Genomic DNA, 27,737 nt, shown 5'->3' on the forward strand with positions numbered 1-27,737 from the left:
ATTTAGTACAAATCCCCGGATGTTGCATTTTGATGCATTGGATTTATCTTCAGGTAGATTTATGTTTCCAAATTACATGTTCCCACAATCATTTAACACTCCTGTATTTTGATTTTATATCATTTTTTCGTTTCAACATGATACCAATGTATGTCGGCTCGTATAAACTCAGTTGTAGCTCTCAAAAGATTGAAACCGGTGCAGTTGACAGAAGCCATGCTGTCGACTGACTCGTGTTCGTTTTTCTATAATATTTTCATTGCATTATGTTGATTGTCTTCTTATATTTCGTGATACAATGTTAGATTTTAAAGTTTTCCATATATATGTAGTTATATTTGTATATTATAAACTTGTATGGGCTTACTCAAATTATAAACATGGTACATGTAGTTGTAAACAATTCACATGTGCTGATCCCAAACATACCAAAGAATGTGCTTTAAAGCTGTTAAGACTTGCATGTATATTACTATTCAGGGTATAAAAAAATAGTTTTAATGAGGTATTACTACTATACAAATGGCTTTGAACAATAGAACTTTACTTTAGTTTACAGCTCATAGTTTAAAAGTATATGTTATTAAATATCATAAAGTTTAATTCAAGATGACTAAAGAAGAATTTGTTTTCAACGTAAAGATCGCTGCAGTAATCCAGATTGTCATGAGATTCAACAACTTCAACATCAAAATCAAATCCACTGACTACATATCCTAAAATCTTTTGAAGATAATCACAAATATATCTGATAATGCACAGATGAAATTTCATTCATCATAGAATGAAACATATTCATTTAATACATTATTGTCAATTAAATGTGGAAACAAAGAAAACATTTACTCAATAAGAGTACAATTTTACTTCAGGAATTTGATTTGTGCATTTTGTATGCAAGTTCCTAGTAGAGCAGTATGGCAGATCTATATAATTATTTAAAAGGTAGATAACTCTATCTAGATAAAAGTATGAAAAAGTACTGAATGATTAATTTGCTTATGATGGAAATTTGAAAAGTAAATACATTATTTGGAAAACTTAGATTTAAAACTGTAAAAAATGACTAAATACTTTTATTTAGATAAAGCTATCTGCCATGTCTACCTTTTGAATAATTTCATCTGCCATATATATTGTTATACAAGGAACTTGCATACAAGACACACATATCAAATTCCCGAAGTAAAATTGTATATTTTTTTAGTAAAAATAACATATCTTAAATTTATATTCTTTAATAACTGTCAAAGCAGTATAACACCATACAAAATAAATTTTTCAGGTAATATCTATCGGTTTTCTGGAAATCTTGGTACCGCAATTTGGGATATCATTATCATTCTACGAATTTGTCAACTGAAAGTTTTTAAATATCCTTATGAGGAACAACTGAGCTTAAACAGGAACATGCGTATGACTTCGAAAAAAATACTAATTATGAATTAAAAAAGATATTGAAAGTCAATTATTTGATTCATTTGAAATATGTATTTTAAATGTAGTATAAGTATTGTTATTGTTTAAAGTTAAACATCAGCATTCATCTAAGTTTTATTTTTAACAGTTTTTTTTAACCGTCCATCAATGGTTGATGGACAATTTTGCTTTTAAATGCATACAACAACTACATATAATGTAATACATTTTGTAGAATAATAAGGAGATGTGGTAGGATTGCCAGTGAGACAATTGTCAACCAAAGTTAGAATGGCAACTTTTTAGGCAATGTCTAATAAATTCATGTTTAGAATGTATTGCAGTTGGCATCCATGATGAATGAGTGAAAAATTTGTTATATACTTCTGATGTTGCTAGTTCTTGTTTTGATGGGTTTAGACTTCAGAGAGATGGACCTAAGTTTTCATTCTGAACTTTACCAGATCTTATTTCTATTTTTTCTAGTTGATGATGTCACTGTTAAATTCACCTTGGACTAACATCTGAATCACAAGAAGCAAACAACTATATTTACAATAAACTTGTTGAAATTAATACAACACATGTTGCATATTACACGTACTTGCTGATTTATCACTAGAGACTATTTATTATTTCACATGACCAAGTTGATAATTATATTGATTTTCTGCATTTAAAGTACAAAAATTCATTGCCATTAGCAGTTGTGTCATGATCCAGGAATTCCCTGGTAACAATTCAGAATACTCAAGGGAAATTCATTCAAATTTAGATGCCCTCATTATTTCGTTATGAAAAAAGAAGGGATTTAATTTTGTATTGTTATTGCATCAAAAGTTATTATCTATTAATATTTTGGAAGAAACATGGAAATAAAGATCATATTTATAGTTCATGCTGAACAAGTGTTTTGGTCCATTGAACTTTAAAACTTTTCCTCAAGAATCCTGAGTTGTAAAAGAGTTGTTAATGTTTGATAATAACACTTGTCTTATTTTTGACCCGTGTGCAATATATTGTGACCTATTTGGATGTCATATTGACTTTTGATTTTTTCTTTTAATTTTCAGATAGAATTTAATTATCAATGCTATGCCTGCAAGTTCTTCTGACAATATCTACCAAATTGAGGAGACTCTAAAGTCGTCCCTTTCTGGAGGTGGAGACTTAGATAGTGATATTACTTCATCATCTAAAAGGATTCTTTTGACTCAGATTGTATTTAAACCTGCTGAGAAACCATATTCATTGCAAATTGATTCATTAAGAAAGAAGTACATACCCTTAAACCCTTCCCAGAACAATCAAGACCGTGGCGATGCTGAGCATAAAAAAGGTCAGTAACTGGAGGGAAAGTGTATAACATATTAAAAAACAGATGCATGTATACACACAAGATGAAACATTTCAAAATAACTCTTGCCTGTGTAGAGTGATTCCTTGTAAAATGTAGTGATAACACTATTAATTTATGACCATGTTCATATATAACATAATATATACAGAGGAAACATGTATTTCAGATGGAATCACTTTGATTCACCAACATTCACTATGAAAATTCGCCACCAAGATGATTTTAACTAGATAAACTATGTGTTAACTGAAAATGTTTTCCCAAAATGAAAATGAAAATATTTGATATATAAAATATTTTATATGCAGGCATAGATTAAATCCTTTCTTAAAATGATAATTTACCTGCATAGTGAAGAGATGTTTCTTCCTTTATCATTCTTTTTATGCCCCCACCATAGCAGAGGATTAAGTTTTACCCTTGTCCGTCTGTACGTCCCAAAATTGGTTTCCGTTCTCTAACTTTAGTTTGCCTCAACCATATGTTATGAAACTTATACACAATGCTTATTACCACAAAACACAGATCAAGTTTGAATTTTTATACGACCGCAAAAAAATTTTTGTGGTCGTATATTGGTATGACGTTGGCGTCGTCGTCGTCTCCGGCGTCGTCCGAAGACACATTGGTTTTCGCACTCTAACTTTAGTTTAAGTGAATGGATCCTTATGAAATTTTACCACAAGGTTCAATACCACAAAAGGAAGGTTGGGATTGATTTTGGGGGTTATGGTAATAACAGTAAAGGAATTAGGGGCCAAAAAGGGGCCAAAAATAAGCATTTTTGTAACTTCCAGACATAACTTGTGTCTTAGTGTATGGATCTCTCTGACATTGTACCACAAGGTTCCATATCACTAAAGGAATGCTGGGATTGATTTTGGGGGTAATTGCCTCCAAATTTTAGGAATTAGGGGCCAAAAAAGGGGCAAAAAACAAGCATTTTTCTAGTTTCATGACAATAACTTGTGTGTAAGTGTATGGATCTTTCTGAAATTGTACTACAAGGTTCCATATCACAAAGGGAAAGCTGGGTTTGAGTTTGGGGGTAATTGCCCTAAACATTTAGGAATTTGGGGCCAAAAAGGGTTAAAAAAACACATTTTTTTCTAGTTTCCAGACAATAACTTGTGTTCAAGTGTATGGATCTCTCTGAAATTGTACTGCAAGGTACCATACCACAAAGGGAAGGCTGGGATTGAGTTTGGGGGTGATGAATCATAATGGGGGTTCAAAAAATTTTGGGGGGGGGATTTTTTTTTTTTTTCCTTTTTTTTCTTTTTTTCCTTTTTTGTTTCTTTTAAAATTTTCCATTTTAAGTTGGTTATTTCTGATTTATATTTAAAATCAAATAATAATGATATGGTAGGAGATACACACCAAACAGGATGTGTAAATTATTATATAATAAGTATTGTGCAATAGCAAGAAATTTTCAATTGCACAGTATTGCACAATAGCAAGAAATCTTCAATTGCACAGTATTGCGCAATAGCAAGAAATCTTCAATTGCACAGTATTGCGCAATAGCAAGAAATATCCAATAGCACAATATTGCGCAATAGCAAGAAATTGTCAATTGTACAGTATTGCGCAATAGCAAGAAATATTTAATAGCACAGGATTGTGCAAAAGAAGATACTTCCTATAAATTGCTTATTTCTTGACCAATTTCAATGGGGTTTTATTCTTGATTTCATGGGGTTCTTTAATATGCTGAATCTAACCGTGTATTTAGTTTTTGGATTTTGGGCCCCGTTTTTAAATTGGTCCACATTGAGGTCCAAAGGGTCCAAAATTAAACTTTGTTTGATTTCATCAAAAATTGAATTATTGGGGTTCTTTGATATGCCGAATCTAACTGTGTATTTAGATTCTTAAATTTTGGTTCCGTTTTCAAATTGGTCTACATTAAGGTCCAAAGGGTCCAAAATTAAACTTAGTTTGATTTTAACAAAAATTGAATTCTTAGGGTTCTTTGATATGCTGAATCTAAACATGTATTTAGATTTTTGATTATGGGCCCAGTTTTCAAGTTGGTCCAAATCGGGGTCCAAAATTAAACTTTGTTTGATTTCAACAAAAATTGAATATATGGGGTTCTTTGATATGCTGAATCTAACCATGTATTTCGATTTTTGATTTTTGGGCCCCGTTATCAACTTTGTCCACATTGAGGTCAAAAGGGTTCAAAATTAAACTTTGTTTGATTTCATCAAAAATTGAATTATTGGGGTTCTTTGATATGCCGAATCTAACCGTGTATTTAGATTCTTAATTTTTGGTTCCGTTTTCAAATTGGTCTCCATTAAGGTCCAAAGGGTCCAAAATTAAACTTAGTTTGATTTTAACAAAAATTGAATTCTTAGGGTTCTTTGATATGCTGAATCTAAACATGTATTTAGATTTTTGATTATGGGCCCAGTTTTCAAGTTGGTCCAAATCGGGGTCCAAAATTCAACTTTGTTTGATTTCAACAAAAATTGAATATATGGGGTTCTTTGATATGCTGAATCTAACCATGTATTTAGATTTTTGATTTTTGGGCCCCGTTATCAACTTTGTCCACATTGAGGTCAAAAGGGTCCAAAATTAAACTTTGTTTGATTTCATCAAAAATTGAATTCTTGGGGTTCTTTGATATGCTGAATCTAACCATGTATTTAGATTTTGGATATTGGACCATAATAGGTGAATGTCCAATTTAAAATTTTTAAGTTCTTAGACCACATTCAATCTGTGTTAGAAACCTATGCTGTGTCAAATATTTAATCACAATCCAAATCCAAAGCTGTATCAAGCTTGAATGTTGTGTCCATACTTCCCCCAACTGTTCAGGGTTCGACCTCTGTGGTCGTATCAAGCTGCGCCCTGCGGAGCATTTTATTTTGTATTCACATGACCATGCCAGTGACAACCTTCAAATTAAACATGAAGAAAATATTCAGGGCTTAATGGGATAGTGCATCCCTTACTTTTATTATTTAACAATGTTTAAATAAATGATTTTTGAAATTGCAAAAAATTAAATAGAGCCGAGCTGTCCAATTTTTATCCTTGAAAAATTTGACATTTTGAAGCATGTCTTATTGCCATTTGTCTCTGCATTAGTTGATCAGTGTTACTAAATGTTTACATGAACTGTAGCAAAGGTCCAAGAAGAAATAATTTTAATGAAAACAACAATTAAATTTTCAGAACGTAAAATGAATGGTTCAGGAGACGTGGAAGATGGTTTTCCTGTACCAAAAGTGGTGTTGTACCCAGAGGAGAACGTCAAGTTAGAATGGCGGAAGATTCAGAGGATTGGGGCTGGCCTAGTCAACATGGGCAACACTTGCTTCCTGAACTCTACATTACAATGTCTGACTTACACAGCACCTCTTGTTAATTATTACATGAGTGATGAACACAATTCATCATGTAAGTAGTATAATATTTTGTAGGCAAGACCTGTTAAATCTTATCATATGTATGTCTAGGCTTTTTCCTTTAACAAAAAATGGGGGGGAGCAAAAGGAATGTCTAGATTGACTGCATGACATTTTAATTGATCCTCATAATTTCTTAATGCAAGAAGTTGATCTGGTTTTGGGAAAAAAAAGTTATAAGGTACCAAGGGGCACTGAAAAATGACAAGTCCATTAAAAAAAAACATGAAAAGAACAGTTTGAAATGGACACAATTTCTTGTTCATTTATGATAGACAATGACAAAGTTTGTGTCTGAATGATATATAAAAGAAAAATTGATGTAGAATTTTTTTTTGGTAGATGATTTCCAATTCTTTTCATCTATATTTGTTAAACTTGTTCACATCAAGAAACTGCAAACTGTCTGCTTTAAAATCAATACAAATTTTTTTTTTTTTATGTTACTTGTGAATGTATACGTTATAATAACCTAGACCTTTGATTGAACTTGATACCTTCTATATTTACAGGTAAACAAGCTGGATTTTGTATGATGTGTGAGTTACAGAGACACATCAAAAGATGTTATGAGAATTATGGAAATGCTATTAAACCACAGTCAATATTACAGAAACTTAGATGTAAGCTGTAATTAATGCCACAATGTGTCAATATAGAAATATAAGGTCTAGGAAATCATATGAACATTCGGTTGTAGAAAATACTTGTAATTGAATTGGTTTAAACAAAAACGAGAGACAGCTAAATTTCAGAGACTTTAGTTAGTGGCTTACTGGAACACAGGTGGTGTTGAAATGGGAACATCTATGAAACTGTGTTATCCTTTATACAGAAATTGATGTTGTTCAGTGCTTTTGAAAAATCATAAAACTATAATAATATACATTCATTAATTAACTCAACATGTTTTTTTATGTTTTACAGTTAAGTTATTAATGTTTCTGTGATATTTGTTAAACAAAAATATTCAAACTACATTATATTTTCTTATTGAATTTGGGTACTAGACCTGAAAAACAAATATAGTAAAGATAGAACATTGTGAGGTCACATGATTGTTCCATACATATATTGCAATAAGATTGCACTAAAGCATTTGCACATATTATCCAATGTACAGTTACTTCATTTTAGCTGTATGAATGTTGTAACAATGAAAAATAAAGTATTCATTTTATTGATTGAAACTGAAATTCATAAGGAAAACTAGAACATTTGTTTCATGAACTATTCTTTTATATTAACATCAACCTCCCAGGTCAAAAACCAGAAAGAGTTACCCATACAATAGCCTTTTTATTCATTATTGAACTATTTTGTAGTGATTGCCAAACACATGCATTGGGGAAGACAAGAAGATGCCCATGAATTTCTTCGCTATCTGGTGGAAGCCTTGCAGAAGTCCTGTCATAACAACCTAAATGGATTTGCTAAGTGAGTGGGGGAAAATATGACTAAAATTATAAAAAAAAGGCAATTAACTACAAAATAATTGCTTCAAAAACAATAAAAAACAAATATACTTTTTACCATGCAGAGTATATACATGGCAAAAAACCAGGGCTGTTGTAAAAAAGATATTTCAAGAAACAATCAAGCATAAAAATTGAATATAAATAAAGTAGCAAAGAGAACTTCTACAACACGAAATGAGGACAAACTAGATGTATTGATGATTTCAATATTTTAATTTGTTATGGATAACGATTTTACTACAATATTTATTGAAGTAAAAGCCAAATGGCCTTATAGTACGCCAAACATTTTCTTGTCTATTACACAAACTTGGGGGAATGATTTTGCTCTATGAATTATTTCATACTTTTAGGTTGGACAAATTTAGCAAAGAAACAACGGTAGTTAATCAGATTTTTGGAGGATTTCTAAGAAGCCAGGGTATGTATATATGTTTTTATACGACCACAAAAAATTTTTGTGGTCGTATATTGGTATGACGTTGGCGTCGTCGTCGTCATCGTCCGAATACACAATGGTTTTCGCACTCTAACTTTAGTTTAAGTGAATGGATCTCTATGAAATTTTACCATAAGGTTCAATACCACAATAGGAAGGTGGGGATTGATTTTGGGGGTTATGGTTCCAACAGTTAAATAATTAGGGGCCAAAAAGGGGCCGAAAATAAGCATTTTTGTAACTTCCAGACATAACTTGTGTGTTATTGTATGGATCTCTTTGACATTGTACTACAAGATTCCATATCACAAAGGGTCGATGATGGGATTGATTTTGGGGTTAATTTCCTCGAAATTTTAGGAATAAGGGGCCAAAAGGGGGCAAAAAACAAGCATTTTTCTAGTTTCATGACAATAACTTGTGTGTAAGTGTATGGATCTTTCTGAAATTTTACTACAAGGTTCCATTTCGCAAAGGGAAAGCTGGAATTGAGTTTTGTGGTAATTGCCCAAAACGTTTAGTAATAAGGGGCCTAAAAAGGGGTGAAAAATAAGCATTTTTTAGTTTCTAGACAATAACTTGTGTTCAAGTGTATGGATCTCTCTAAAATTGTATTACAAGGTACCATACCACAAAGGCAAGGCTGTTATTGAGCTTGGTTTGGGGGGGAAGGGGGGGGTGATGAATCATAGGGGGGGGGGGGGTCAAAAAAGGGGTAATTATTTTTTTTCGTTTAAGGAATAAGGGGAAAAAAGGTTAAAAAACTAGGGTTTCCATTTTAATAGACAAATAATTGAGTAAAGAACATTATTTAAAAGCAGTGTAAGGTTGGTAATTCAAACTCATTTAAATATCTCACCTGCACTATGTTTGAATTATGTAAATTGGAAATTTGCCAATTATTTTAGTATAATAAACTTCATTGGAAATTTGCCAATATAAAATTTTGCTGATGAAGGTTTTTTGTTTACCTTTAGTCTGACTATGATGTCATTTTCTATTTTAATAGCCTTATGATGTCGTTAAATTTTTTTTAATACTTTTATGATGTATTTTAATGCGCTTTTATGGTTGCAAATTTATTGTTTTAATATAATAAACTCCATTGGAAATTTACCAATAGTTTGTTTATTTTTAGCTATGACTATGATGTCATTTTCTATTTAATTTTAAGGTTACAAATTAATTTCAGTTTTAAAATATAATGTAAAATGTTTGCCCAAAACATTTATTAATAAGTGGCCAAAAAAGGGGGCAAAAATAAGCATTTTTATACCCCCGTTTACGGGACGTATTATGGTATACCGTTGTCCGTCTGTCCGTCCGTCTGTCCGTCGTCAACATGTCGGACATTTACTCAAAAATGCTTTAACCAATTTGCATGAAACTTTGGTGAATTGTTTATATCTATTGACGTGAGCTCCCTTTCGTTTTTTATAAAATTTAGATTTTACGTTTCCAAGTTATGGGGTTTTATTCATTAAAAAAAGGTGGATTTTCCAGTTTTCGGACAATAAGTCAAGATTGCTTTCACCAACTTGCAAGAAAGTGTGGTGAATTGTTTATATCTATTGACATGAGCTCCCTTTCGATTTTTATAAATTTAAGATTTTACGTTTCCGAGTAACAGGGTTTTATTCATAAAAAAAGGGGGGATTTTCCAGTTTTCGGACAAAAACTCAAAAATGCTTTCAGCAATTCTTATGAAACTTTGGTGAATTGTTTGTATGTATTGATGTAAGCTCCCTTTAGAATTTTATAAATTTTACATTTTACATTTCTCAGTTATGGGGTTTTATTCATTAAAAAAAGGGGTGATTTTCCAGTTTTCGGACAATAACTCAAAAATACTGTCACCAATTCTCATGACATTGAGAATTAATTGAACTTTATTTGTTTATAGTCTGACAACAGATTTACTAAGTATTGCACAACAGCAAGAAATCTTTAATTGAATATAAATTCAATTCATATAACCAATTTCAAGTTCTTTGACTACATTTATTCAGAAACCTATAATATGTCAAATATTTAATTACAATCCAAATTCAGACCTGAATCAAGCTTGAATATTGTGTCCATTTTTGCCCCAACTGTTCAGGGTTGGACCTTTGCGGGCGTATCTAGCTGCGCTCAGCGAAGCAGTTTATTTTAGTTTCCAGACATTAACTTGTGTTCAAGTGTATGGATTTCTCTGAAATTGTACTTAAAGGTACCATACCACAAAGGGAAGTGGGTCAAAAAATTTTGGGGGGGGGGGGGATTTTTTTTCCTTTTTTTTTCTTTAAAATTTTCCATTTTAAGTTGGTTAATTCTGATCACAAAGAGAAAGTTGGAATTGAGTTTGGGGGATAATTGCTCAAATGTTTAGGAATAAGGGGCTAAAAAAGGGGTTAAAAATAAGCATTTTTTTTTAGTTTCCAACAATTAATTGTGTTTAAGTAATTGGATCTCTGTGAAATTGTACTGCAAAGTACCATACCACAAACTGAAGGCTGGGATTGAGTTTGGGGGGGTGTGATGTGTGAAAATTTTCCACTTAAAGTTGGTTAATTATTTCTGATTTAGATATAAAAGCAAATAATAATGATGTGGTTTGATTTTATCAAAAACTTAAATTGAAGTTATGTATATTGTAAATTTAGGTTACATTGGAATTTAAGAATTGGCTTTGGGGTAGGGTTATGGCTCAAACCTTTAAATAATAAGGGAAAAAAAGGTGAAAAAACAAGGGTTTCCAGGTTAATAGACAAATAAGTACAAAACATTATTTAAAAGCAGTGTAAGGTTGGTAATTCAAACTCATTTAAATATCTCACTTACACTGCTTTTAAATTATGTAAATTGGAAATTTGCCAATAACTTTATTGTTAATAAATGCATTGGAAATTTGCCAACAATTTTAGTATAATAAACTTCATTGGAAATTTGCCAATATAAAATTTTGCTGATGAAGGTTTTTTGTTTACCTTTAGCCTTGACTATGAAGTCATTTTCTATTTTTATAGCCTTATGATGTAGTTGAATTATTTAATACTTTTATGATGTGTTTAAATGGGGTTTTATGGTTGCAAATTTATTGTTTTAGTTTAATAAACTCCATTTAAATTTGGTAATAAAAAAAAATTTTGTTTATTTTTAGCTATGATTATGATGTCATTTTCTATTTTACTTTTATGGTTGCAAAGAAATTTTTATTTTTAGATATTACTGTTAAATGATGCTGATTAAGGTTTTTGCTATGTTTAGCCATGACTATGATGTCATTTTCTATTTTAATATCTGTCATGATGTATTTAAATGGGCTTTTATGGTTACAAAGGAATTTTATTTTTAGATATTACTGTAAAATGTTGCTGATTAAGGATTTTGTTTATTTTTAGCCATGACTATGATGTCATTTTTATACGACCGCAAAAAATTTTTGTGGTCGTATATTGGTATGACGTTGGCGTCGTCGTCGTCCGGCGTCGTCGTCCGAATACACATTAGTTTTCGCACTCTAACTTTAGTTTAAGTGAATGGATCTCAATGAAATTTTACCATAAGGTTCAATACCACAAAAGGAAGGTGGGGATTGGTTTTGGGGGTTATGGTACTAACAGTTAAGGAATTAGAGGCCAAAAGGGGCCAAAAATAAGCATTTTTGTAACTTCCAGACATAACTTGTGTGTAAGTGTATGGATCTCTCTAACATTGTACCACAAGGTTCCATATCACAAAGGGAATGCTGGGATTGATTTTGGGGGTAATTGCCTCCAAATTTTAGGAATTGGGGGGCCAAAAAGGGGCAAAAAACAAGCATTTTTCTAGTTTCATGACAATATCTTGTTTGTAAGTGTATGGATCTTTATGAAATTGTACTACAAGGTTCCATATCACAAAGGGAATACTGGGATTGATTTTTGGGGTAATTTCCTCCAAATTTTAGGAATTAGGGGCCAAAAAGGGGCAAAAAACAAGCATTTTTCTAGTTTCATGACAATAACTTGTTTGTAAGTGTATGGATCTTTATGAAATTGTACTACAAGGTTCCATATCACAAAGGGAAGGCTGGGATTGATTTTGGGGGTTTTCCCTCAAAATTTTAGTAATTAGGGGCCATAAAAGGGCAAAAAAACATGCATTTTTCTAGTTTCAGGACAATAACTTGTGTGTAAGTGTATGGATCTTTATGAAATTGTACTGCAAGGTTCCATATCACAAAGGGAAAGCTGGAATTGAGTTTGGGGGTAATTGCCCTAAACGTTTAGGAATTTGGGGCCAAAAAGGGGCCAAAAAACAAGCATTTTTCTAGTTTCCAGACAATAACTTGTGTTCAAGTGTATGAATCTCTCTGAAATTGTACTGCAAGGTACCATACCACAAAGGGAAAGCTGGGATTGAGTTTGGGGGTGATGAATCATAAGGGGGTTCAAAAAATTGGGGGGGGAATTTTTTTTTCCTTTTTTTTCTTTAACATTTTCCATTTTAAATTGGTTATTTCTGATTTATATATAAAAGCAAATAATAATGATATGGTTTGAATAGGCATACATGTGAACCTCCCGACGGGAGTACAATAATCCCGTTTTCAGGGGTCTCCTCCCGACCTCCCGTTGAAGAGGAAAAAATCCCGTGTATGAAATTTTTCATGAATGAAAAATTTCTGCCCAACATATCATCTCAGGCATCTGGTGTAACTGACATTACCTGAAGTTATATTTTACCTGTAAATCAATTAACATGCATAATTATATGGCTTCACTTGTTAGCTTGGGTGTCAAACATACAGGTAATCAACGATTTTTACCTCAGGCTAACTGCCGTTGTGTTACAAAAACTGTGTATTTATTGGGTTACTTCCCTTGATTTATCCTGTTTTAAGTTACTTTCCTTTTAATAATGAAAATTTTTAAAAGAATATAAATAAAATATAAATTGAACAAATAATCATAAAAGGATGGTTATTAAATGATTTTAAATGTCTTAGGACAAATAAAAAAATAATAATTTGAAAATTATTTGAGGATTCTAGACTTCCTTTCAAGGCTTAAATTGAAATTTATATAATAACTATGACCCTAAATTTACAGATAAAATGATTTTCTGAGTTTGCAAATAAAAACTATATGCATAAAGATAAAAAAAAAAATAAAAACTATATGCAAGAGAAAAAAATAAAATGCAAATAGCTAAACAAATGTTCTGGTTGCAATGATTGTTTTATAGAATATGAAGTAAAAAATTTAAAGAACATACTGGAAAAATACAATGTTAGATTGAACATGTAGAATATAAAGATGGAGAAACTTTATAAGTACAAGGGTACTATAAACATAATAAATTGGATGGAAAGTTGAAGAAAACACACTTTAAAAGACCATTTTTACAGCACACGGTTACATTTACAACAAAATTAATGTCGATTAAAAACCTCCTGATCTGAGTCCTAATCTCCTGACCAAAATTTCCCAATCTCCTGATCTGAGTTTCACAGTCCATCACATGTATGAATAGGTAAATTGAAAATTTTTAAGTTCTTAGACCACTTTCATTCTGTGTCAGGGGCCATAAAGGGGCAAAAAAACAAGCATTTTTCTAGTTTCATGACAATAACTTGTGTGTAAGTGTATGGATCTTTATGACATTGTACTGCAAGGTTCCATATCACAAAGGGAAAGCTTGGTTTGAGTTTGGGGGTAATTGCCCTAAACTTTTAGAAATTTGGGGCCAAAAAGGTGCAAAAAACCCAAGCATTTTTCTAGTTTCCAGACAATAATTTGTGTTCAAGTGTATGGATCTCTCTGAAATTGTACTGCAAGGTACCATACCACAAAGGGAAGGCTGGGATTGAGTTTGGGGGTGATGAATCATAAGGGGGTTTCAAAAAATTTGGGGGGGGGGGGGGGATTTTTTTTTCCTTTTTTTTCTTTAAAATTTTCCATTTTAAATTGGTTATTTCTGATTTATATATAAAAGCAAATAATAATGATATGGTTTGAATAGGTAAATTAAAAAATTTTAAGTTCTTAGACTACTTTCATTCTGTGTGAGAAACCTATGCTGTGTCAAATATTTAATTACAATCCAAATTCAGTGCTGTATCAAGCTTGAATGTTGTGTCCATACTTGCCCCAACTGTTCAGGGTTCGACCTCTGCGGTCGTATCAAGCTGCGCCCCAGCGGAGCATTTTATTGTGTTATGACATTATTTAAAGGGCAGCAGAATAGATTGATACAATTTGAAGCTTCTTAGTATTCTGCAAGGAGAATTAATGAATCAAAATTGAAGTAAATTTGCTTAAATGATGGTACAAAATTATTGCTGTGTTTAAGTTCATGTTGATGGCAGAAAGATATGCTTTCAAAAAAGGGACCTTTGTACAAAAGATGATTTTATGTATGCTTAGATATAAACTGAAATATGTAGAATTTGTAATATTTTGTTTTGACTTTTTCAGTTCAATGTTTGAAGTGTAAAGAGAGATCCAATACATACGACCCCCTTCTGGACATAAGTTTAGATATCAAGGTATGGAAATGAAAGGTTTTACTTGTTTTAAAAAAAACAATGAGCAATGAATTTAAGTATAAGTATGCTTATCCGTTATACCTTGCTTATGACAAGTTATAGAATGTTGCAAACGCCATGGAGTGTTTCATCGTCTTGTATGTGGTAGTTTATTATTTGCTTGATTTTCATTAAGGCTATTCCAGAAAAAATATACAGGGGGGGGGGGGAGGCACTTTAATACTTTAATTATTTTTGTATGGGTGGGGGCACGTTTAAAAGTACAAATTGTGTGGTTATGTATGCATAGTAAAATGCAATTCTATGGGCTATGGCCATAAAAAAAATTGTGCCTTCCAACCCCCTCATTGTTTTTTCTTGAATAGCCCTTACTAATTAAGTTAAGGTTAAAACAGCAAAGACAAGAAAGAATATTGATACCAAATTTAATTTAAAAAATGTGCCCATTTCAAATTTTGATGTCTGTGCCAAAGTATAAGAAAACTGAAAAGATATGAATATAAAAAAATAAGAATTAATTAATGAAAGGAAAATAAGTTCAGCGTGTCTCATATACCTGAAAATTGATAATTACTAAAGATCACATTTGTTTTCAGAATGTACCAACCCTTGAGAAAGCTTTTGAGAAGTATGTTCTTCCTGAGATGTTAGACAATGAAAATGCTTACATGTGTACAAAGTGAGTAATATATGAAATTAGTCTATAGGTAAACACTTGTTATACCATATGTTTTGTGAATTATATACAGTGTAATTAAATAAAATTTACACTTGATGAAGAAGAAGAAGAAATTGGTACAACTTTGTGAACCATTTAAAAGCAAATTAATAGCAACCAATATAGTAATATTATAAATAAATCAATATATGAAGCAGAACAATGTCTTTGTATTGATTTTGACCTTGCTTCAATTTGCACATCCATTTTATATTAAAGAATGTTTTTTGTTTCTAGTTAGATTTTGTAATTTAGGGTGATGAGAAATTTTTATAAGGTTTCTCTTGATGTGCAAAGAAGTGACATTTATTGCCATTTTAATCAAACAGTCAAACCGGGGTAAGAAAAAAGTAATTAATTTCACTCTCCAAATGAAACCATGTAGAAACCATATAATGATGTATGTGATAAAAGTATGATGTTAAATACCAATCTCTTACAAAGATATATTTTATTGTAGATGTAAACAGAAGGTACCAGCTCAGAAAAGGTTTTCTGTTCATAAACCTCCAAATGTATTAACAATATCCTTTAAAAGGTTGGTATTATATTATTTAAGATCTTGAACATAGGTCTGAAAGAAAAAAGATGTCACTAATCTTATCATACACACATACAGAGAGAAAACAACCCCAAAAGACCTACAATAAAATGTGATAAGCTATATATCTCCAAGCCTAAAAAAAGTATTGAATACATTTAGCAGACAATCTAAAGATCTGTCATCACAACATTCTCAAAATGACATAACACATTTAGATATAATAACGTATGACAACCAATGGTGAGTTTCCAGACTTGGAATGATACCTGGACATGGGTCAGGATTAAACTACCCATCTCCTTTTAATCTCTAATACTATGTTTTATAAGATGTAATATATTTATCTTTTAGGTTTGATTTCCATAGAATGATGGGTAAGATTACAAGACACATCAACTTCCCTGAAAAGTTAAACATCAGACCTTACATGAGTATTAGACAGGTAAATATTCATAGCTGTAGTCTCAAATTAATCAATTATTTTCTGTTCTTTTAAAATTACTTAATTTTTCCCTGCTGATATTTGTTTAATATACCTTGTGTTTTTCCCAACCCTTAAAGCACCATGCTGGTGTTATGTGAATAGATTTTATATAACAGAATGTATTTTAGATGTGCTATAATTTAAGAGAAAAGGTTCTATTTCAAATCCCATGGTGCTAATTGAAAATACTGTGGAGTATGCTTGTACTTTTTAAATAAAGATGTATTGGACTTATGATTCAATTTTGTTTTGTTCGCAAAAGTCAAGATTAAGTGACTTTTGACATATTGATTGTTTCAGGGTGAACCTGTTCAGTACAGTCTATATGCTGTGTTAGTACACTCAGGAGTACATTGTAATTCTGGTCATTACTACTGCTATGTCAAGTCTCCAAGTCAAATATGGTACTGCATGAATGATTCTATGGTAAGATCTACTCACTCATTTACATTTTAGTGAAATCTGCCTCAATCTTTAGTTTGTTTAGTATCTACAGGCAATTTTCATTGTGTGTTGTGAAAATGTATGAAAATAGCATTTACATAAGATAAGAAAACCTTCAAGTGAACTACTGTCTTCATAAAAGTCCTTTTACTTAGTGAAGATTAAGCCAAAAATGTTCAACTAAAAGGTTTAACGATAACCTTTTAATTGGAAGTGATGTGTAATTTTGATTGTAAGAAGTTATATTCAATTGTGAAATTGGACTACATTTTTGTGAATGAAATTAAATATGGATGAACATTTATGTTTTCAGGTTACCCAGGTCAGTGCAGCTCGAGTCTTATCTTCAGAAGCTTATCTGCTGTTTTACAGTAAAGTTAAACCATCTGTACAGAAACAAAAGGTAAAATAGCTTTTGAATTGTAAAATATGTCAACACTACAGATACAGACAATCTCATAGCACCATCAAGTAGGACAATTTTAGAAATTTAGTTAAATTTGTGCAGTACAATTTTAAATAAGATTTAAGATGATATTAAAATAACTTGGCTTAATGTTGATTATGATGTAATATCCTATCGAGAAATTCTCTGACAAACCCATGTGCTGCTGAAAAGATGCATATTATCTCTTAAGATATTGGAATACATTCTAAAAGGTATATGCTGTATAACCACTTATTTCAACCTTATAGAAAAGTAATATGATGTAAATTTGATTTCCTTTTTTGTTTTACAGACACATCTTATTGGACCAGTACAACCAAATAACCACATTAACAACAAATTCAGCACAGCTGTAAATGGAATAAAAGGTAAAAGCTTAATACCATAGAAAGGCTTGTATAGTTCGCACTGGTACATAGTCTGCACCCCCTTCTCCCCACGAAATTTTAAGTAAAAAAACTTTTTGTAACTGTTAGAAAAGGTCTAATGAAACTCCGGTAATTTCAAATCCTGTGCGGTCGTTTGCGGTATTTTCTTGGAAAAACCTGTTTTCCATCATCAAACAGAAGCTGAAACTGCTTGTAAATGATTCTAGAACGCTTCATGATTGTTAAAATAAGTTTAATTCACTTAAAAACAATTTAGAAACTTGTGTATGTTTAAACAGGAAGTTTAAAAAGCACGTGTAAAAGAACCGGCAAGAGTCGAAATCCGTACGTAACAGATATCACTATAATACGACTTTGAAAGTAAAACAGTTCCATCCTTTTGTAAAACAGTCTTTAATATATCTATCACATTAATGTTTGAAGGGTCTTAAGCTAATACAAACCATATTAGTCAGTATGAAACACCAAAATGGAACGAACAATAACCAATTACGTTTTGTAGTTTCCAAATTCTAAGCTGGTTTACCGTTGTCTTTTTCACTATGTTTGTATCGTTTCAATCAAGCAGATACCAGTTTATTTCAACCAATGCATTGAAAAGAAACGAAAAATTGGAATGAAAGGTTTAGTTTTTATATTTATCAGTATTAATTTGATATTGAATAGAAATAACTTATTAATATGGATGAGTTAAAATTATTAGTTTGAAAAATGATAAGAGCGCCCTCTACAATATAAATAACAAAGATGGCGGAACGTAAACAAACCACCTCGCCTGCGAAATTGAAATTTTTCTCTTATTGCTTGCTTATTGTACTCTATAGTCCGCACCCCGTCTGGAAGGTCCAATTTTGGAGAATAAAACCGCAGACTATACAAGCCTTTCTACGGTATACAGAAGTATGAAATGTTTTTGATGACCAGTTCTTTATTTGTTGCACATTCAAAGCTCCCAAATGAAATTTTAATGGTCAGGACTCAGTGTTCTCCCAGGATTATTTAATAGCCCTATGGTATGCATGCTATATTTGGCTGATTCACGTGTTCTCCCAGGATTATTTAATAGCCCTATGGTATGCATGCTATATTTGGCTGATTCACGTGCTCTCCCAGGATTATTTAATAGCCCTATGGTATGCATGCTATATTTGGCTGATTCACGTGTTCTCCCAGGATTATGTTATAACCCTATTGTATGCATGCTATATTTGGCTGTTTCAAGTGTACTCCCAGGATTATTTAATAGCCCTATGGTATGCATGCTATATTTGGCTGATTCACGTCTTCTCGTAGGATTATTTAATAGCCCTATGGTATGCATGCTATATTTGGCTGATTCACGTGTTCTCCCAGGATTATTAAATAGCCCTATGGTATGCATGCTTTATTTGGCTGATTCACGTGTTCTCCCAGGATTATTTAATAGCCCTATGGTATGCATGCTATATTTGGCTGATTCACGTGTTCTCCCAGGATTATTTAATAGCCCTATGGTATGCATGCTATATTTGGCTGATTCACGTGTTCTCTCAGGATTATTTAATAACCCTATGGTATGCATGCTATATTTGGCTGATTCACTTTTTGTGCCGTGGTAGGATCTTAGTCTTTAATGTTATGTTGTTCATATTATTTGTTTTAATAAAGAAATATATAAAAACTATATTTCTAAACATATAAATAAACAGAAATGGACAGAAGTTATGTTTTAATTAGTTTAAATAATAAAAGAATAAATGCCTTGGTTAATGTTAATATGAATTTTGTAATGATATATTTGGAATATTTTAAAGTAATGTTGTTTTCTTATAAGATGTGTTTACTACATGTAAAATTGTGTGATAATCTTTTTAAGATGAAATATTTTATGTCATTGAATTTAAAACTTGTAAGATTAAAATACATGTGTTAACATGGTAGACAAGAGATCTGTCTCCTTAAAGGAAAATATTTGTTTTGCTTTGAAAAGTTTTAAAGTAGTACCCTTACACCAGGAGTATTTTCATTTTAGTCTTTATATGTGAAAATACATCCAATATATCTCCTATCTTTATATTTTTTGAAGGTGGGAATTTATCAATGGAATCATTCTATAACTTGTGAAGTTTTAGTCAAAAACTTGAAAGAAATGTAGAAATCTTGGCAAGAACGCCATTTTGTTATCTTTTATTGAACTGGGTTCTAAATAGTTGACATCTCGAGGTAAATATACACACTCAGTCATTTAACTAGGTGATCATGTGAACAAAATTAAACATGTAAGCCTCGGAAATTAAAGACTTTAAAAAATTGATTCAGCTGAGGTACATTCACAATCTAATCATACTGATTTAAAAATGTGATAAGGCTGTAAACTGCATCTCTATAAAAGCCTGGAGAGAACACTGAATGATTTCCACTTTCAAATGCATTCCCTGTTTAGATATCTTTCAGGATTGTTTTGACACTTCATTATCAATTATAGTAGTGTGAAATTTAGGACTTGAATGGTTGAATTGATTGAATACTTTGTGGTCTCAGAATTATTTTTTAAAAAGAAGTTTCAAATTACTTACCTGTGGGTGAATGCATTTTCTATAGAATTTGTAAGAATTATAACTAAATGAAAATTTTATCTTCAGTCATATTTTTATTCATACTTAACAAATTTAATCCGCGCAAATGTTTAAATGTATTCAATGTGTGACATTCTGCAGAATAAAAGAGATATTAAAAACAGAAACTATGCAGATATAAATAGTTGAACCAGATCAGGTAATTGTGGCATCAACAGTCTTCAGTATATTGTTTGGCATCAACATTTTTCAGTATATATTTTTTTTTTCATCAAATGAAAATTGCATATGTCAGCTCGTAATGTTAAAAATGGTTTCTTACTTAATAACATTGCTATCAATTCAAGCACTTATGTGGTAATGATCAGAGAATTTTATAAGATTAAAAGAATAAAATGTTCCTTTGTTTTAGTTCATCACAGCAACGATGTTGGAATGCTTGTACAGAGGAAAACAACTCCAGTCATTAAACCCCATACCAGTGCTTCTTCATCAATTTCTCATATTAGTCATGACACAAGAAGACCGGCAGCTTCAACACCGCTCCCTGCAAACAGGGAAAAAGTAGCCTTTGGAATCAGGCCGAAACAAATGATTAAACCACATGACGAAAATACAAAGGAAAAACCAAGAATTGTAATGCAGATTAAAAATGGTAAAGTGACAACTTATGAAAAATCTCCTAATGGGAAGTCAAAACTGGTTCCATATGACGGTGAGAGTGATTCAGAGGATGAAATTGGTCAGACAAAAACTAATGGACCTGTACCCAAAGTACAATCTCAGATGGATAAAATGAAAGTAGAAAATGAAAGTTCTGCAAAACATAGGAATGGAAATGGTGTAATCTTTGATCAGAAACTGAATGCAACAACTTCTGTCCCTGGAAATCAACATTTATTGGAAACGTCACAAAAAGAGAGCAGAGCCAATGGTGGGATGAAACACAAAAATAACGGACATTCATTACCCATAAATGCCAGTAAAGACTTAATATCTGATAAGAAGAGTATGCTTGAAATTTCTAGTTTGTCTTGTGTTACGACTACTAAGATTAATGCAACATCAAACTGGCATGTTCTTAATCAGGATTTGATCCTAAGTCCTTCGCGAGGCTCTAATTCCAGTAAGGAAAGTAATAATTCTACCACTGAGTGGCAGATCAAGGATTCAAAAGATGTTCCTCTATTTCCAAAAGTGCCAAACTGCCAGCATGCTGGATGGAAGGTAACAGATGGCACCAATCAGTCAGACTCTAAAAGTGGTCATAGACATGTAGCAGAAACTTCAAAGGAGTCCAATTCTTCTGTGTCAGTGAAAGAGGTCAATGTTCATGATACTTTTTCAGATGTGAGATCTGATCATAACTACCAGTTAGCTTCTAAAGACAATCTTATAACTTCGTCTAATGCAGATCCAACAGAATACAGTAAAAAACATAAAAAGAAGAAACGTAAGCATGAGAAAGAACATGAAAATAAAGATTATAAACATCAGGAATCAGTCAGCAGTTCTGACACGGAAACACAACGTAAAAAGCATAAAAAGAAGAAACATAAACATAAGAAAGACAAAGAAGAGGAAGATTTTAGTGAAAAAAAGAAGAAGAGACACAGGGATGATGAAGATAAAAAACGTCACCATGACGACAGTAAGAAAAGGAAACTGGATACTGAGTCAGACGATAGTACAGAACTTGTCTGGATAGAGAAAACAAAGGACTCGTTGACCAGTAAAACAAGTCAGAGTGGTAAGTTTCTTTTTGGTGTGTTACAGTACAAAAGTAAATAAACAAATGTGGCAAAAATCCTAAAAAACAGGACAAGAAAAATATATAGATAATAAAATAATTTTTTACAGAATTAACAGCTTAATTTATTAAGACTAATGACATTCATGACATTGTGATTGATTGATTGTTGCATGTGTTGGTTGCTTAATGTCTAGTGACAAATAATTCATGCATGTTCAGGACGACATAGTACCATATGAGTGAAATATTTTTGTCAGAGTGCGATATGAGTGACATCAGTATGATGGTGTGATTTATTTGGCATCTTTGTCATAATGGATATTAGTGAAATATCTGTATTGTTAAGTCGCATATTTTTTTTCATATTCTAATTCTAAACAATCTGTGCAATCATAATTATGATAATGTGTTGAGTGTACTGTTTGGTTTATGAAAGTGTAGGTCATTTGATGCCCATAAAAAAATTAAGATTTTTTTTTTGAAAATTGTAAGAGATCAACATCATTGTCACTGCACCTCATCAAATATTTGTACTGTTTGGTTTATGAAAGTGTAGGTAATTTGATGCCCATAAAAAAATTAAGAATTTTTTTTTTGAAAATTGTAAGAGGTCAACATCATTAATATTGTTACTGCACCTCATCATATATTTGAACAGTATAAATTTACTCGATTATATCTAATCACCTTTATTTGAACGACTAAACAATTTCTTTTTATACATATTATTTGATTTGTTTAGCTCCTGTACAGTCTTGGGATCATCATGTGAAAGATGGATATAAGAGACAGAAGAATGGCTCTCACAGTAAACCTACATGGGATGGTAGTAAAAACTCATCTGTGGCTGAGACCTTAGAGAAAACCGCATCACTGCATAGCTTTGGTCCCTCAGGTAAATAAGCAAACATACATATCAAACTGTTAGTCTTATAGTCCAAGAGTCGTGTACCTTTCTTAGTTTGAACCCTCTCTGATTTTAAATCCATTGTGTTTTATGTAACACCAGATGATCAGTTAAAAATGTAAGTTTACAATGCTGATAACGATTTTGTAATTTGAAGTTCTATGAAATCTGAGATCAAGAACGAGTAAGAAATCTAAATAAAATTGTTATGTATTTATTGATTAAGTGTGAATTAAAGACTATTACTTTACACCTGAATAATTTTGTCTATCACTGTATGTTAAACATGGTTTTAGAAAAAAGTTCATCATGATTGATAAATATATGATAACTTTTGACAAGTTCACATTTTTTGTAACCATTAAAATGAATTGAATTGATTGACTTTGTTTATCTCTTTGCTGATTCAAATCTTGTATTTTCAGTTTTATCATGGGATGGAGGAAAGAGCACTTTAGACAAAGAAGTAGAGAAAGATAAAGAGAGAAAGAGACATTGGTCAGAGGATTATGATGAAGAAATAGACACAGGAAAGGTATTGATCAGTCAGAAGTTACAGTAATTTACAGATGAAAGGGGAAGGATATCCAAGCATAAGTTTACCCTACAATATGTCTTTGCAACTTGCAAGGAATGGACAAGAATAACACAAAATAATAAAACTTCATAAACTTCTAGAAATCATGAAATTATAATTCCAAGAAAATAGTCATTTTAAGAGCCTACAGGTGAAAGTGTTGCAGGTCAATATACATTGAGTGTCAAAAATTAACAAACATTCACAGTAGCCATTGATACTGTATATGCAAATTTTAAACTTAATAACATTTCTTTTGAAAGTAAAGTGTAATCCAAAATTTTGCTTCAGGTTAAAAAGGTGAAGCAACATTACTCAGATACAGCTTTACATGGATCCAATGTGTTTCAATATGTCCAGGATGAACGGAATAAAGATAACTCAAAGGTAAGTTATGGAAAAATATATTTAACACCACCATTCTTACAACAACCCTTGTAGTCTAGGGGAGAACTTTCAAAAAGATAAGAATACAGAGTTTAAGAATTTGAGTAATATATACCTTAAGGGTATGATGTACAAGGAATTTTATGTTGAGTATTGTTTAAACATAATTGATGGAGTTAATACTGATTTTTTTTTACTTTCTGTAGCATTTTAGTGGAAACCATAGCGTTGGTCAGTCTCATTCTTACCACAATCATCAACATCATCACCACTCAGGTTACAAAGGTCATCACAACAGCTACCGTGGAAACCAAGGCCATAGAGACCACAGGAAACACAACTCTGGCCAGAAGTATTAAAGTGCTGCTGAAGAATCATCAGGGAACCAGTGTAAAACCAGACAGCTATACCCATGTTTTGTGTTATCGGGTCACATGATTTTTGTCCATGTTGATCTCAATGCCATTTCATTTTGTGTAAAAGTCGAGCAGTTATGAAGATGTGTGTATAATTGAAACAACTGTGATTTTCTAAGAGTTGCATCTAATGCTATTATGCATGCATTTGTATATGAACTAACATTTTTTTAACATTCTCGTGGCTTTTTTCAATAAAAATTATAAATTAATGAAGTTTATATTTGAATGCAGGTACCAACCATTGCAACTTTTTTGATAATGTTTATGTATTTATTCCTGAAATAGCTGTCAGCTGTGTTTTTGACATGGATTTCCCTGCTAAGTTATTGTTTAGAATCATTTGATGATTTGTTTTCATTGATAGCCCTGTAATTTTAAGCACTTTAATGACTGAGAAAATATACTTCTAGATCTCTCTGGATTATATACAGTAGAAGTTGATCTGTTCTGTCTCCTGTATGATTCTGTGTAGCAGTCACTGAATGTATTCTCAAACAGTTTTTTTTTTAAATAATACTTAATGGTTAACATCTACATGTAATTATAGATAGAAAAAAAAAACAAATTACAGACATCGTCAACAATATCTATTGTTTGGATCAAGAGGTGGTTTGCATATATGTTGTTATAACCTTGGTTGTAAAAGTTTCTGTGAATAGAGTTACTAACTTAAGAAAAATAGTCGAGAAAATATATTTTGTTTTTAGTAGTATGTTCTTTTGACAATATTTGAAGTGCAATATATAAACTGTAATTATTGACTGCCACTGTACTTAAAATAATAATTAATTCGGGGAAATAGACAGGAGTATTCCATATGGGTTTCCTGTTTCAAGGTAAAGAGCCCTACTATATTGTTTTCCTGTTTACCAGGATTCTATTATTATATCTTCAGGAAACTATATAACCAATTTACCAACTAACCTTGTATTCTTGAATGAATGTATAATATTTAATTAGAAATAAGGCAAAAACACAACCAATATTATATCGTAATTAAAATAATGTCAGATGGCAAGAATTATCTCCTCACTTGTGTAGTATTCAAAAAGAGAACATCTTAATGCCTTCAATTTGTATATATGTTTGAATAAGAGGAAAATTATCAGGCATAATTCTTTTTCACAGAAATGTGAAATGGAAATGGCTGTACCATAAACTAGTCATTGTGTATTATATTTCATATTCCCCCATTGCTGTGTATTATAAATACATACTATAATAATAGGTTTGGGTATGAAGCACATCAATTCTTGCTTAAATTCTTGTTAATTTGTTTTTAAGGGGAAGGGATTTACAATAAAAATTGCTCCTTCTTCATTGACATACATTAGCAGGAATAATTATTTTGATGACCTTTTAGCCATATCTTGAGTGAGGCCATTGTCCTGCATATGTTTTGAAATATTTTCACCGGACAATAAACTAACACAGATCATTATTTTGAAGTACAGTGGTAAAATACTTTGTTGTATAAGGTTGATATATACTATTTTGGTTGAGTCTTTCAGTTTTATGTTTGTTGTCTGTTTAATAGTAGTGAGAGAGAGTTGTTTATACTGGTATTCCTTATCTATATCCCTGTGGTTTTCCAAGTAATGATGTATCAGAAATATGTTTAAACACCTTGGCGGAGATCATAAAGTTTGATGCATCTTTTAAAAATAATTTTAACCTTTGATTTTATAATTGTTTTTTGGTAAAATCATAAATTAGATTATTTTCTGATATAATGAAATAAAAAACAGTAAATTTAATGGATTTAAAAAAAATAATTATTACTATTACATGTATTACAACAAAATTATTTGTATGTACGATTTAATTTTTTATTAGAATCTAAAATCTTGTGTGCAGATTTTATATGTGAATAAAAGCTTGCAGAATACTTTGAGTATTCTCATTAGATAAAAATTTTGATTTGCAAAGTTTTTATGGTATACTGTTAAAAACTTGCCAAGTAATGTATGCCTCTGAAATACAATGTATGATCTTTTTCATTTTTACATATAATTTCATAATACCTCCATGTATTAATCACTGTTCATCAGTTTCCATACATCAATTCTTATCATTTGTTGTGGTTAATAGTATTATCTGTATGCTCAGTCTGTTGGGTTTTATACTCCATGATATCATAAAATATCAGCCTCAAGCCGCTATGTTAACTTTTTAGGCGAGTGAGCAAAATAATTACACATTGATATTTTATGATATATATTAGCAAAAAACCCTTTAATCTGTTTATTGTTCTATTTCTGGTGTTTTTATCCCTCACTTAGAGCAGTTATACTAGATTTAGCAATTGGGAAGGTCCTTATTGACTAAAATTCTTAAGTTATTTTGTTTAATCAAAGATTAATTCAGCAAATACCAGTTTCTGTAATTATATATTCATTTAAAGTAATATCAATCATTATTCATTATTCCAATAATGAAGTTCTAAAATAATTTCTGACTTGCTTGATTCTTTTGATACAGTGTGATTCCTTCTTAACCGTGTGAGGATGACAAGAAAATTGAATAAAAACCAAAAGATTCAGTTTATTTTAATTGCTTCATTAGTGTGGAACAAAAATGAGGACATCTCAAAGTGCCTTCTCATTGTGCATTGGTTGTTTTCAGCTGTCAGTTGATTACAAATAAATCATTGTTATTTGAAAATACTTCATTGAATGATATCAGATTCGGTCATGTAAGCTTGTTGTTGCTAGGTTGTTTTTTTTTTATCAAGCAATGAAGAATCCACATGTCAATTTTCTTTCTTTTATTCTGTACAAAAAATAATTATGAAGTTACAAGTCATTAATCTTAAAACTTTTGTTAAACAATGAATGAAAACCAATATAAATTGGAAGAAAATTTGAAGATTTTGCTACATTATTACTTTCAGGTAAACTATGTTTAACTTATAATATATTTTACTTGAAAATGAAACACTTGTGAGTTTTTATATTTTAACATATGACGAAGGTACAGGTTTGCATTTCAGAAAAGATTGTACAACTTACAACCAGTTGTAAACCTGAAACTATAGGAATGATAACTGGTCTTAAATCATACAACTTTATGTGAAATGCATTCCTGAACTGGTTTGTGTGAGAAAACCTTTTAAAGGATGACTTCTTCCTACACTTTGCCTAGAGTCAACCATTACAATTTTATGGTAGCAGGATGATCAGATTTGATTTTACAGAAGGGAGTACCAGTAATTGACCAGTAATTGATTTATTTATCTTCGCTTGTTTTTGACTAAGAGATATTTATTGTATTTATTAAGAATTGCAATAATGATTGTATAAAATTAATGGTTGATAGATTGAATGTTATCAAGAATTTATTTGATCATGAATTCAGAGTGAAATATATATAAATAAAATCATAAAATTCTTTTTTGTCAGTACTTTTTTCCTTTAAATGCCAAAAGGAGGGGAGTGGGGATAGCTGTAGACATCCTTACTCTCCTCTTGT

The 27,737-nt window shown here is 31.3% G+C and overlaps 1 protein-coding gene across 1 annotated transcript; it reads left to right on the top strand.

The window, feature by feature from the left end:
* Window positions 1–27,658, top strand: LOC127708087 (ubiquitin carboxyl-terminal hydrolase 36-like). The gene is made up of 18 exons (XM_052212903.1): window positions 1–53; window positions 2,493–2,758; window positions 5,978–6,202; window positions 6,723–6,833; window positions 7,536–7,647; window positions 8,042–8,109; window positions 14,571–14,641; window positions 15,238–15,320; window positions 15,820–15,897; window positions 16,255–16,345; window positions 16,688–16,813; window positions 17,145–17,234; window positions 17,572–17,647; window positions 20,636–21,973; window positions 22,719–22,871; window positions 23,309–23,418; window positions 23,752–23,847; window positions 24,054–27,658. The coding sequence occupies exons 2-18, from the start codon at window positions 2,515–2,517 to the stop codon at window positions 24,204–24,206; spliced, it is 3,225 nt and encodes a 1,074-aa protein (XP_052068863.1). The 5' UTR covers window positions 1–53; window positions 2,493–2,514; the 3' UTR covers window positions 24,207–27,658.
* Window positions 27,659–27,737: the final 79 nt, after the last annotated feature.

This window comes from Mytilus californianus, unplaced genomic scaffold, assembly GCF_021869535.1.
Source record: "Mytilus californianus isolate M0D057914Y unplaced genomic scaffold, xbMytCali1.0.p SCAF_7, whole genome shotgun sequence".
In the NCBI taxonomy this organism is placed as follows: Eukaryota; Metazoa; Mollusca; class Bivalvia; order Mytilida; family Mytilidae; genus Mytilus; species Mytilus californianus.